This window comes from Mya arenaria, chromosome 17 (genome assembly GCF_026914265.1).
Source record: "Mya arenaria isolate MELC-2E11 chromosome 17, ASM2691426v1".
Classification (NCBI taxonomy): domain Eukaryota; kingdom Metazoa; phylum Mollusca; class Bivalvia; order Myida; family Myidae; genus Mya; species Mya arenaria.
In genome coordinates, this window is record NC_069138.1 from 34,886,706 (window position 1) to 34,900,099 (window position 13,394).

The window sequence follows — 13,394 nt, forward strand, 5'->3', positions numbered from 1 at the left end:
GCATTTTAAGTACGGTAATTTCTCATACACAAATACACTTACATAAATATATATATAACTCTTTATGATCAGATGTTTATCTATTTACACACATCTACGTCACATTCTGATTACCTAGGTTTAGAAGCCAAGCCTAAGCTGAAGCACTGCTTTCAATTTGCTGGATATTTTAAATGTTTGTTTTCCATTCTATATAGATCAATGCACTCTTAGGTTCAACGCCCAGTAGTATATAGCCTTCCAGTTATGTAAGCATCAAATTAAGCCACATCCATCATCATCATCCATAGATACCATCGTTGTTGACAGTATTAACCATCATCATCATCATCATCATCATCATTATCATCATCCATAGTTCAGGGATGTGATTGATTTTTTTTTTTGGGGGGGGGGGGGGGTCTCTGGGGCCATTAGATCCGCGAATACGCGAACAAATCACATCCCTGATAGTTACCATCATTAACGACATTACCCATCATCATCATCCGTAGTTACCATCGTTGTTCACAGCAATAATCATCATCACCATCATCAACAACAACGTTCAACGAACACAAAGGCTGTATATATTTTCAGGATTTTTTTATTTTTTCTTTAATTGTTTTTTTTCTATAACTTTTTTCTTTTCATGGCATGGTTCTTTCCATGCATGATCATAAACATTGTTCAAGTACAATTTATATATATACATATCTATATACAGTCATATTTATGAGACATGATACAATAGCAATGTCACAACATACTAGTGATATACAAACATCATTCACAAAGTCTTTCACAATATATCAGTCATTTCAAAATATTGTTCAAATAAATAACATTTGCTCATTTGAATGAATATAAACATGTTCATTCATTCATTCATTCGATAGGACAATCACTCATATTATTTCATAACTGAAATGACCCATTCTAAAAATCTCATTTGCATAACACATGCCTTAATTCTTTAATCTAACCTGTCAAAGTCAAGTCAAACAGCGTCAACACAAAATAATGCTTAAAATTACAAAAACACTCAAGTCTCAAAGTTCTTAACCTTTGGTATAACTGTTGCACTTACATGACTTGTTTACAAAGTTGACCTTTAAATAGGATTAAGACATGTGGTTAATTATTAATCAAGGATAGTCATCAAAGTGTGTGACTTTACCGAACAGTCAACTAATAGGATGGCGACTATTAAGTAAGCACCTAATAATCTTGCTTAACTCAAAAACTGGTTTAAACTCGACCCAGACAAATCAATAAAAGTACAAAGCAATTGCCTTATAAGACCGTAGACATAATCGATATAACAAAACTGAACGAGAAAGTGTATCTGCACTCCTACAATAAACAAAACAAATTTCCTTAATACCATGGATACACACACACTGACAAGGCCGGGCCCGGATGATTCGTCTATTGACAAGAGATCTAACAAAGAAATGTAGTCGCGTCATGTCACGCGTATTTGATTTCTTTCAATGAATCAACGATAGCCCGAATAAAATACTGCTACTAGTGACTTCTTAACAGATTTAATGAGGGAAATCAATACCAGCACCAGCCTCGCACCGACAGGAGTGGAAAACTACCACTCCCCGCCCGATATTTGTGTTCAAAGTCCAATACAAACTTGTTACTATAGTAATAAGACATGGGCTTGTTGTTGACAGTTCAGAGAAAAAAAAAAACATGTCTATAATTATAACAACGGATATAATTAGCAGGAGACCAGTTATAAGCAGCTTCTCTCAAGTTGACCGGATTAAATCCTCCGTGAAACCGGATTGAACCTGCTTGTGTAACTGTTGATAACAGTAAACATAATTTTAAGTTACCATAATTATTCGTAGCCAACGTTAATTAGATTATAACCAATTATTTCATGACATGAGTTGAACGTCACACGCATGGCTGGATGACATAACAATCCTGACATGTTGTAACTTATTTCTTGTTAAGATAAGATTTGACCCAGATTTCATTCAACAAAGAAAATATTCCATGATTAAACGCCTTAAGATAACAGTGTGCAAAAATAAAAATAACTTGATACGTTATTAAAGTTTAAAAGGTGTTAGAATTTAAAATATGCTTAATCGTGTTTATATAAAATAACAATCTGATAAGATTTATCAAAATAAAGAAGTAAAATGGCTTTAGGCCATGTCCTGTTTCGATTGAAACAAAGAAAGGTGTGAAACACAATCTATACAATCAATAAACAACAGCTGATAAAACGTGAAACCAAAAGTTAATTATTTGATAAAACAATTCATAAAACCCCAGTGGTTACAAATTTCTAATGAAAGTGACACATGATTAATAATGAAAGGCGAATTAGGTCACCTGCCAATTATGGTAAATGACGTAATGGGGGCGTACAGTTTATGTAAACGCCTAGTAATGTCATACAAAAAAGAAGTACGTTATGTTAGCAAAAGGCGTATTAATTAGCATATCCGCTCGATTAAATGGCAGGATGTAAACAACGGAAGTTGTCATGTTTGAATATCACATAGTGGCGTTTATATAACATTCAATCTAGTTCCAAATAATTTGTAAACAATATAAGTTATGTACCACTGTAAACCATTTATCATTATGCTGTACACATTTGAAGTATTCTCTAGATTGCACATCTATGATGGAGATTTTTTTCACAAAATGGGTTATAAAAGATTTTGTTCATTTCATGACAAAACTCTATTAAGATCCCTCACATTTTATATAAGTTATTATATAATACAACTGTAAATCCCTGAATGAAATAGTTCCGCAAACTCAAACAGCTAGCGCGATGCCAGTGGGTATGGCTACACTGTCCTTTAACTGGGTCCCACAGCTCATGTCCGTCAACACATACTGGTGTCCAGACACCGGGCGGTCCGCACTCACGTACACGTTAATCTGTCCCGAGGGCTGCTTGAGCTCATTGTCTTTACACAAACCGTTAAATCCCGTGCTGAAAATGTCCACCAAACTTGTCACCTGTGTTGAATCAGTCTGCATTCTTTGATGTTCACCTGAGTCACTCTCATACTCGCTCTCTGAGTCACAATATTTACTATCCTCATCATCATAACGAGGCTTCTTTGGCTCCGTAGCTGACTCACATTCACTCACGACCGATCGTTGCCTTTTGTTCCCTACGCACCTGCACGACGGTAATTGGCTGACGTAATTAGTAGAACCGTTATTGGCTGACAATGGCTGTTTACCAAAAACCATCGGAGTGGAATTTGTCAAGTCTCTGGAGCAGGATTTCTGTTCGAGATCTTCAGATTTATCACAAGGTGTATTATTATTCATATCCTCCTTGTTTACATAAGTCGGAACAATATTTTCTTTGTCCATTTTGGCTTTATTTCGGATTTCCGTCTGGCCCCCGTTGGGTGCCCCATCCGCGGCAGGTTTATTGTATTCAATGACCCCACGCGTTTGAAACGATTTTTCCATTGATTCGCTGCACGTCGTGTCTTCTGATTTCGCCACCGGGGTTTCTACGATCATTTTAGCGGCTGCTTCCCTCTCCGCCTGGGCCCGTTTGTTGGCCAGTAAAGTCTGGAAGTTATCCATCATATACGTTGTCCGAGCTTTATGCAACACACTCGCAACTAGTAAGTTCCTATGCAAGTTTATCCCACCACGCTGTTGACGGGACATCGTGATCTTTCCCAAGGAAAGTGCGATTAATCGCTGAGCTTCTACTGAAGAATTCATAATGTCCAGTTTCTACACTAGCTCCGTATGTATAATAAAGATCTAAAATCCTGATATCAATCAAAGTTTAATAGCTGCGAGACTAGTATTGATGTTACTCGCAGCGTGTCGATTACTACAATGCCGATTAATAGTAAAACATCTAGTTTTGAAACAGGTACGTCACAGCGGAGTACGATCGACCAATGAAATTGCACTGTTCGCCTCTACGTCATTCGCACTAGCCAATGAATGGCAGTTAACCTTTATATTGCGCGTGATAGTATGAATCTATTAATAAATTTGACCCGCCAAATAAAGATGAAACATGTAAAATGTAGTCATAGTGCTATGAACGATTTATATTGAGTCACGGTGCATTCACTCAAATTGATCACGTGGTTTCAATATGGCGTCGTGCCCGATCTGGTTCAAACTGATTAAAATAGTGAAAGATGCGTTCTTTGTTATTGAACAAACAAAGAAAGTCTTGAAACAATCGATTTAGCGGTACTATGTTTGACTGTTGCTTTGGAAACAAACAGGAGTCCCAGGACAGATGGTCCTGGTGGCTTTGTTGAGATTTATTGATGATATGGACTGGTAGCAATATTTGAAGTAGTAGCTGCAGACGATTAATTTGTAAGGTTAGGAAATTGGCTGGTCTAATTATAGATTGATGGGTGTACGTAGTTTTCCCAAAGTTATGTGGGGAATTTATGAATAAACTAGGACAAGCCTACGGGTTTTGAGATAAGCTACACTGACACAGGGAAGTGATTAAGTCAGCACTTATGCATGTTCAAACCAGACATTTATAAGACCTTACTTTGTCCTTGAAATGGTGCACATTGTGTATTGCTTGCACTTCTAAATATAGCAACTGGATAACCCGAAAAAGACAATGCAAATTTAATACTGCTGAGTAACTAATTAACTTAAAGTTGCTCATATTGTGATGTCCAGTTGTTAAACATTTAGCAGGGCTGCTGTTATATTAAATTTATCATGCAGCGTAAACTTTCACGAATATGGCAGTGTAGATTTCCATTGCATCAATCTGGTTAAAATCATTATCTAATAATAAATATACGCTCTATACCGAAAGTATATTTATTTCAAGAAATAACCAGTTTATTATGATCTTGACCACTCCGTGAAATTCGGTTTAAACTGGAAACAACATTTATGATAACAGATCTCCGTGATATACCAACGTTCTACCATAATAGGACAATCTTTCAATTAAATAGATATACGTATCTCACAACGGGATGGTCACTTATGATTCCGGACACCACTGGACAGAATAACAACCGATACTTACGTCATGGTGTAAATACCGGCCGGTGAATAACAAAATATCTGTGATTATCCGTGCTATCATTTCCCACATCACATGCATGAAATTCCTAGAGCTATGAAATAACAATGTATTTCATTGTACGTTAATATGGAACAATGAGTATACAATTATGTAAATACTGTTACAGTACACAGCTGCTGCTGTTGCTAGTGCTGCTGTAGCTAATGATGATATTTCATTACGATCTGCTGGTGTTTCTGTTGTCAGTGGTTGTGATGTTTGTAGTTTTTTATGATTATAGTTCGATGATTGCGATGATGATGTTGATAATGATGGCCATGATGTCGTTGTTGTGGACATTGTTACTGGTACTTATGGTCAAAATCGTGATCCCATATTTTTCTAGTTTGCGAAAAATGTTATTTGTGGCTTTGTGTCCAAAACTATATAAAGTAACAAAGTCATGGGCATGAAGAGCTCTATTAAATAACATAGTCATCCGAAGATCTCTATTAAGTATCCAAGTCGACTGAAGAGCTCTATAGACTATCCAAGTCATCTGAAGAGCTCTATATAGACTATCCAAGTAATCCGAAGAGCTCTATTGACTATCCTAGTCAACCGAAAAGCTCTATAGACTATCCAAGTCATCCGAAGAGCTCTATAGACTATCCAAGTCATCCGAAGAGCTTTATCAACTATCCAAGTCATCCGAACAGCTCAATCAACTATCCAAGTCATCCGAAGAGTTCTATAGACTATCCAAGTCATCCAAAGAGCTATATCAACTATCCAAGTCATCCGAAGAGCTCTATAGACTATCCAAGTCAACTGAAGAGCTCTATAGACTATCCAAGTCATCCGAACAGCTCTATAGACTATCCAAGTCATCCGAAGAGCTCTATCAACTATCCAAGTCATCCGAAGAGCTCTATAGACTATCCAAGTCATCCGAAGAGCTCTATAGACTATCATAGACTATCCAAGTCTTCCGAAGAGCTCAATAGACTATCCAAGTCATCCGAAGAGCTCTTTCAACTATCCAAGTCATCCGAAGAGCTCTTTCAACTATCCAAGTCATCCGAAGAGGTATATCCACTATCCACGTCATCCGACGATGATCTGAAGAATATAGATTGCTCTATCAACAACCCAGGTCATATAAAGATCTCTTTCAACTACCTTGGTCATATAAAAGGCTCTTTCAACTACCCAGGTCATATTAAGAGCTCTTTCAACCATCCAGATATTATAAAGAGCTCTTTCAACTACCCAGGTCATAATATAAAGAGCTCTTTCAACTATCCAGGTAAAATAAAGAGCCCTTTCAACCACCCAGGTCATACAAAGAGCTCTATCAACTACCTAGGTATTATAAAGAGCTCTATCAACTACCTAGGTCATATAAAGAGCTCTTCAACTACCAAGGTCATATAAAGAGCTCTTTCAACTACCAAGGTCATATAAAGAGCTCTTTCAACTACCAAGGTCATATAAAGAGCTCTTTCAACTACCAAGGTCATATAAAGAGCTCTTTCAACTACCTGGGTCATATAAAGAGCTCTTCAACGATTCAGGACACACAAAGAGCTCTATCAACTACCTAGGTCATACAAAGAGCTCTTTCAACCATCTGGGTCTTTCAAAGAGCTCTTTCAACTACCTAGGTCATATAAAGAGCTCTATCAACTACCCAAGCCATACAAAGAGCTCTATCAACTACCCAGGTCATACAAAGAGCTCTGGCAACTATCCAGGTCATACAAAAAGTTCTTTCAACTATTCAGGTCATACAAAAAGTTCTTTCAACTATCAAGGTCATATACAGAGCTCTATCAACTACCCAGGTCATATAAAGAGCTCTTTCAACTACCCAGGTCATATAAAGAGCTCTTTCAACTACCCAGGTCATATAAAGAGCTCTTTCAACTACCCAGGTCATATAAAGAGCTCTTTCAACTACCCAGGTCATATAAAGAGCTCTTTCAACTACCCAGGTCATACAAAGAGCTCTTTCAACTACCCAGGTCATACAAAGAGCTCTATCAACTATCCAGGTCATAGAAAGAGCTCTATCAACTATCCAGGTCATAGAAAGAGCTCTATCACCTATCCAGGTCATATAAAGAGCTCTATCACCTATCCAGGTCATATAAAGAGCTCTATCAACTACCCAGGTCATACAAAGAGCTCTATCAACTACCCAGGTCATACAAAGAGCTCTATCAACTACCCAGGTCATACAAAGAGCTGTATCAACTACCCAGGTCATACAAAGAGCTCTGTCACCTACCCAGGTCATACAAAGAGCTCTGTCACCTACCCAGGTCATACAAAGAGCTCTGTCACCTACCCAGGTCATATAAAGAGCTCTGTCACCTACCCAGGTCATATAAAGAGCTCTGTCACCTACCCAGGTCATATAAAGAGCTCTGTCACCTACCCAGGTCATATAAAGAGCTCTGTCACCTACCCAGGTCATATAAAGAGCTCTGTCACCTACCCAGGTCATATAAAGAGCTCTGTCACCTACCCAGGTCATATAAAGAGCTCTGTCACCTACCCAGGTCATATAAAGAGCTCTGTCACCTACCCAGGTCATATAAAGAGCTCTGTCACCTACCCAGGTCATATAAAGAGCTCTGTCACCTACCCAGGTCATATAAAGAGCTCTGTCACCTACCCAGGTCATATAAAGAGCTCTGTCACCTACCCAGGTCATATTAAGAGCTCTGTCACCTACCCAGGTCATATTAAGAGCTCTGTCACCTACCCAGGTCATATTAAGAGCTCTGTCACCTACCCAGGTCATATTAAGAGCTCTGTCACCTACCCAGGTCATATTAAGAGCTCTGTCACCTACCCAGGTCATATAAAGAGCTCTGTCACCTACCCAGGTCATATAAAGAGCTCTGTCACCTACCCAGGTCATATAAAGAGCTCTATCACCTACCCAGTTCATATAAAGAGCTCTATCAACTACCCAGATCATATAAAGAGCTCTATCAACTACCCAGGTCATATAAAGAGCTCTATCAACTACCCAGGTCATATAAAGAGCTCTATAAACTACCCATGTCATATATAGAGCTCGGTCAAGTACCTAAGTCATATGAAGAGTTCTATCACTATCCAATTCATATCAACCCACAATATATTGAAGTCATGGGAATAGCTCTTTCAACTTTTCAAGTGTTCCATTAAATAAATAATCTAAAGAGTTGTTAAAAATCGTGTTTTTATACATATGACAGTTAGTTATCTTTGTCGCACGGTGCCATCACGTACATGGATGTTACTACATACATTCCTTTCAATAGCGACATTAACTTTGCTAAAGGTTGTTATAATATTGAAGAATTAGTTATACTATATTAAACTCCAGAGACGTCACTAGTTTAGACGGGTTTGAAAAATGATTTATTTACACACATAAACAATGTTTTACCACAGACGTCACTCTTCTAGCCGGCCTTGACTTAGGACCTTTCACTAAACACGTAATAACATCAACAAATAACATGGTTTGTTCTTATATGTTGGTGTAAGACCACACCAACACAATTGTAAGGTTTCATTTTGTATAAAAATACAACCAAAAAGAAGTTTAGTGTGATTTTCAATCACTTTTATTACAGATGTCGCTTTTGGGCAAGTTCATATCATAACAAGTTAAAATAGTCAGTGCCCTAGCCAGACTTAAAAAAAAAACACCGAGACAGAAGGATCTATGGGGGTCCGGGGCATGTGCCCCCCCCCCCTCCCCCCGGATTTTTTTTAGCAAGAAGCGATTTCCTGCATCTTTCGTCGATGGTTTGTGTACATTGAGGCAAATGAAGTGAGTCGAAAAGAGTTATTTTTAGAGCTATAGAAATTGTTAAATGCTCGAAAAAAACTCCGAGGCAGCTGCCTCGGTGTGCCTCAGTGTAGCTACGGCACTGATCGTGCTGGGAAAAAGGGCGGGGTCAGCCCATTATGCAGTCAATGGACGCGGGCATGCCCTTATCAATAAGACAATAAAAATATCTCCAGAAAGCACGAGATTATAGCTGGGATTGACTGGAAACAGGCGGTTTACGACACAAGGATTGACTAGAAACGGGCGGTTCTTTGATGGTCACAATTGTTAATGGCTGTACCTCACAATGATTGGCTTGAAACGGGCGGTTCTTGTATAGACACAGTTGTTGATGGCCCTACCTAACACGGATTGACTGGAAACGGGCGGTTCTCGTATGGGCACAGTTGTTGATGGCCCTACCTAACACGGATTGACTGGAAACGGGCGGTTCTTGTATGGGCACAGTTGTTGATGGCCCTACCTAACACGGATTGACTGGAAACGGGCGGTTCTTGTATGGACACAATTGTTGATGGCCCTACCTAACACGGATTGACTTGATACGAGCGGTTCTTGTATGGACACAATTGTTGATGGCCCTACCTAACACGGATTGACTGGAAACGGGCGGTTCTTGTATGGACACAATTGTTGATGGCCCTACCTAACGCGGATTGACTGGAAACGGGCGGTTCTCGTATAGACACAATTGTTGATGGCCCTACCTAACACGGATTGACTGGAAACGGGCGGTTCTCTCATGGACACAATTGTTGATGGTCCTACCTAACACGGATTGACTGGAAACGGGCGGTTCTCGTATAGACACAATTGTTGATGGCCCTACCTAACACGGATTGACTGGAAACGGGCGGTTCTCTCATGGACACAATTGTTGATGGTCCTACCTAACACGGATTGACTGGAAACGGGTGGTTCTCGTATAGACACAATTGTTGATGGCCCTACCCAACACGGATTGGCTTTAAACTGGCGGTTCTCGTATAGACACAATTGTTGATGGCCCTACCTAACACGGATTGACTGGAAACGGGCGGTTGTCGTATGGGCACAATTGTTGATGACCCTACCTAACACGGATTGACTGGAAACGGGCGGTTCTCGTATGGGTACAGTTGTTGATGGCCCTACCTAACACGGATTGACTGGAAACGGGCGGTTCTCGCATGGGCACAATTGTTGATGGCCCTACCTAACACGGATTGACTGGAAACGGGCGGTTCTCGCATGGATACATTTGTTGATGGCCCTACCTAACACGGATTGACTGGAAACGGGCGGTTCTTGTATGGGCACAGTTGTTGATGGCCCTACCTAACACGGATTGACTGGAAACGGGCGGTTCTTGTATGGGCACAATTGTTGATGGCCCTACCTAACGCGGATTGACTGGAAACGGGCGGTTCTTGTATAGACACAGTTGTTGATGGCCCTACCTAACACGGATTGACTGGAAACGGGCGGTTCTTGTATGGGCACAGTTGTTGATGGCCCTACCTAACGCGGATTGACTGGAAACGGGCGGTTCTTGTATGGGCACAGTTGTTGATGGCCCTACCTAACGCGGATTGACTGGAAACGGGCGGTTCTTGTATGGGCACAGTTGTTGATGGCCCTACCTAACACGGATTGACTGGAAACGGGCGGTTCTTGTATGGGCACAGTTGTTGATGGCCCTACCTAACACGGATTGACTGGAAACGGGTGGTTCTTGTATGGGCACATTTGTTGATGGCCCTACCTAACACGGATTGACTGGAAACGGGCGGTTCTTGTATGGGCACATTTGTTGATGGCCCTACCTAACACGGATTGACTGGAAACGGGTGGTTCTTGTATGGGCACATTTGTTGATGGCCCTACCTAACACGGATTGACTGGAAACGGGTGGTTCTTGTATGGGCACAGTTGTTGATGGCCCTACCTAACACGGATTGACTGGAAACGGGTGGTTCTTGTATGGGCACATTTGTTGATGGCCCTACCTAACACGGATTGACTGGAAACGGGCGGTTCTTGTATGGGCACATTTGTTGATGGCCCTACCTAACACGGATTGACTGGAAACGGGCGGTTCTTGTATGGGTACAGTTGTTGATGGCCCTACCTAACACGGATTGACTGGAAACGGGCGGTTCTTGTATGGGCACAGTTGTTGATGACTGTACAGCACAAGGATTGGTCGGAAAACGGGCGTTTCTTTTTATGGTCACGATACACATGGCAAAATTATCAAATAATTATAAATATAAGAGATCATATTTCGTTTTATGTAATGTTTGGCTACATCTTTTGAGCACGAATCGCGCGTGAAGGAAAATCTGCTGTGATAAAAATCACTTTTTCATGTAAAATTAAAGCTAAACTTTTTCCAAGAAATAAGATTATTATACATAATTTCCTATTCACTAGGAACGATAGGAGGAATTTAACACTCCTTATTCTGTATAAATGGATGAAAATTAATTACATCTCATTCACAGCATGGCATGATTCAAAAATAATTATGTTGTTTTAGTTTTGAAAGGGCATTCTTTTACTTATTATCTTAATTTACATCATTGTTCAGTACTCTAAAGGCATTTTCTCTAGAGCACAAACTTTACTTAAGTTACAGCTCAAGAAATATTGACTTGACTCAAGTACAGTTTGTTCTCTATAAAAGAGTAATACATAAGAAATATATAATACTATGCTCTGTTATAAAGTGGCAAAATTGCAAATCTTCATTTCATTAAAACTTTTCTTCTACTTGAGAATTGATGATGAAATTTGACGATTTTTAATACTTTTTCAAATTTCTCATTTACTTACCATTATTTTTGTAAAACGGATTGAAAAATATGACTTTTGAATAAACAGTCGAACCCCGTTGGCTCGAACTCCTAAAATACCTCGAGCCCCGGAAAAATCGAGCCAAGCGAGTGTAGAAAAAAAGCGGTCCTTTTTATCCAGTTCGAACGAACAAGAACATCGAACCAAACGAATTCGAGCCAACGGGTTTTTTCTGTATGTATAATAGAAGTGCTTTTTCAGTCTGTGTCTAGACTCAAACATGAGTCTGTTTGTAGTGAAGGACCCGTCCGTAAACCTAACAAGACTAGAAAAAAGTATTACGTATGCATGTACTATTTTCTTTACGAGATTATATCATTTATTATACAAGTATCATACGACAATAAAAAAAGGTTCTTAAGACGAAAAACGTTTTTTATTGCGATAGTAGTATTTCTATTTGTGAAACTTCATGTCCGGGTGTGGACGTGCTGTTTCGCAGTTAATGTTATTTCCAATTATAGATGACAGGATATCATGTGAGCAGCCCTGTATAGGGGCCTAACATAGGTTGTTACAAACATTTTTTTTAAATTCAAATGCCTCTATATAATTAACTCTTTTTTCTTTAATGATGCAAGCAAAAAGTCACATGATTTGTGTACAAATAAAAAAATATAAGTGATGTTTTCGCGCTGTAGCTATTATAAAAAATAGATAAAGGCTAATATCATTTACTATGCACAAATCATTTGCTTTTTTGGTTGGGTCATTTTAGTCAAATGAGTTAAACATAATTTATTTTTATTTATGTTTTACATCAGCCTATATAGTGTGGCCCTTGAAAACGGTTAATTAGAGAGATTTCCGGAATAGCAACTTGTACGGGTATATGTGTACCTGTGGACTACTTTACTACGGGTTTAGAGGGGGGTGAACCCGGCGCCCCCCACCTCTAAATCGTCTAAGTTTACTTTTTACTTTTTATGTCAATTTAGGAGAAAAATACGCCCCTAATGCATCATTTTCGACTACAAATTGTTAAAAATTCATGATTGAGTAACCCCAAATCCCCATGCAAACAGTTTATGCCATATACTTTCGGTTCAGAGGGAGGGGTGCATGTGAAAAGGTTGCGCCCTAAGGTACGCCCCCTCTTACGTCAATTCCTGGATCGCCCCTGCTACGCCATCAAAACATGCGTATATTGTACTAGTTTAAAATTTCACATGGAATGCACGTGAAAAGGTGCTTTTACGAGTTATTTAAAGTGTACAGAAAAATGAACACATTTCTATACATACACAGCGTATATGCAGACTAGCTTTTAGCTTCGCAAGCTCTCTATTGTTACACAATGCGACAATGACGTCTCCGAATACCAATGCACGTACAACGAATTAACAGTTATCGCTTATGGAACCCATGGTTTATCATATATCTGGGATAAAAATCACAGTATTCCACAATTTCGCACATTACTGAAACAAGTCGAACAAGCCTTAGAAGTTCAATGACGAATAAAGTATTACATTCAGCACGTCAACAACTTAACTTAAAGAACTTAAAGACCTTCTGATGTGTAATTATCTACAGATAGACGTGGGATGATTTAGCGCTTATGTATGATGAAATCCATGAAATTATTTATCTGAGAAAAAAAAACAGTCACATTTTTTTCAATATTGACGTTCCACATTATAACAAGTTGCGCAGGCCTTAAAAACGCATGACAATGTGATAAACTGCACGTAC

The 13,394-nt window shown here is 39.2% G+C and overlaps 2 protein-coding genes across 2 annotated transcripts; one reads left to right on the forward strand and one right to left on the reverse strand.

The window, feature by feature from the left end:
- Nucleotides 1-568: 568 nt before the first annotated feature.
- On the reverse strand, nucleotides 569-3,843 carry LOC128224620 (immediate early response gene 5-like protein). Its single transcript, XM_052934544.1, has one exon. The coding sequence runs from the start codon at nucleotides 3,715-3,717 to the stop codon at nucleotides 2,779-2,781; it is 939 nt and encodes a 312-aa protein (XP_052790504.1). The 5' UTR covers nucleotides 3,718-3,843; the 3' UTR covers nucleotides 569-2,778.
- LOC128223417 (adhesive plaque matrix protein-like) lies at nucleotides 3,838-8,090 on the forward strand. Its single transcript, XM_052932697.1, has 3 exons — nucleotides 3,838-3,874; nucleotides 5,520-6,311; nucleotides 6,790-8,090. The coding sequence occupies exons 1-3, from the start codon at nucleotides 3,838-3,840 to the stop codon at nucleotides 8,088-8,090; spliced, it is 2,130 nt and encodes a 709-aa protein (XP_052788657.1).
- The last annotated feature ends 5,304 nt before the right edge of the window (nucleotides 8,091-13,394 follow it).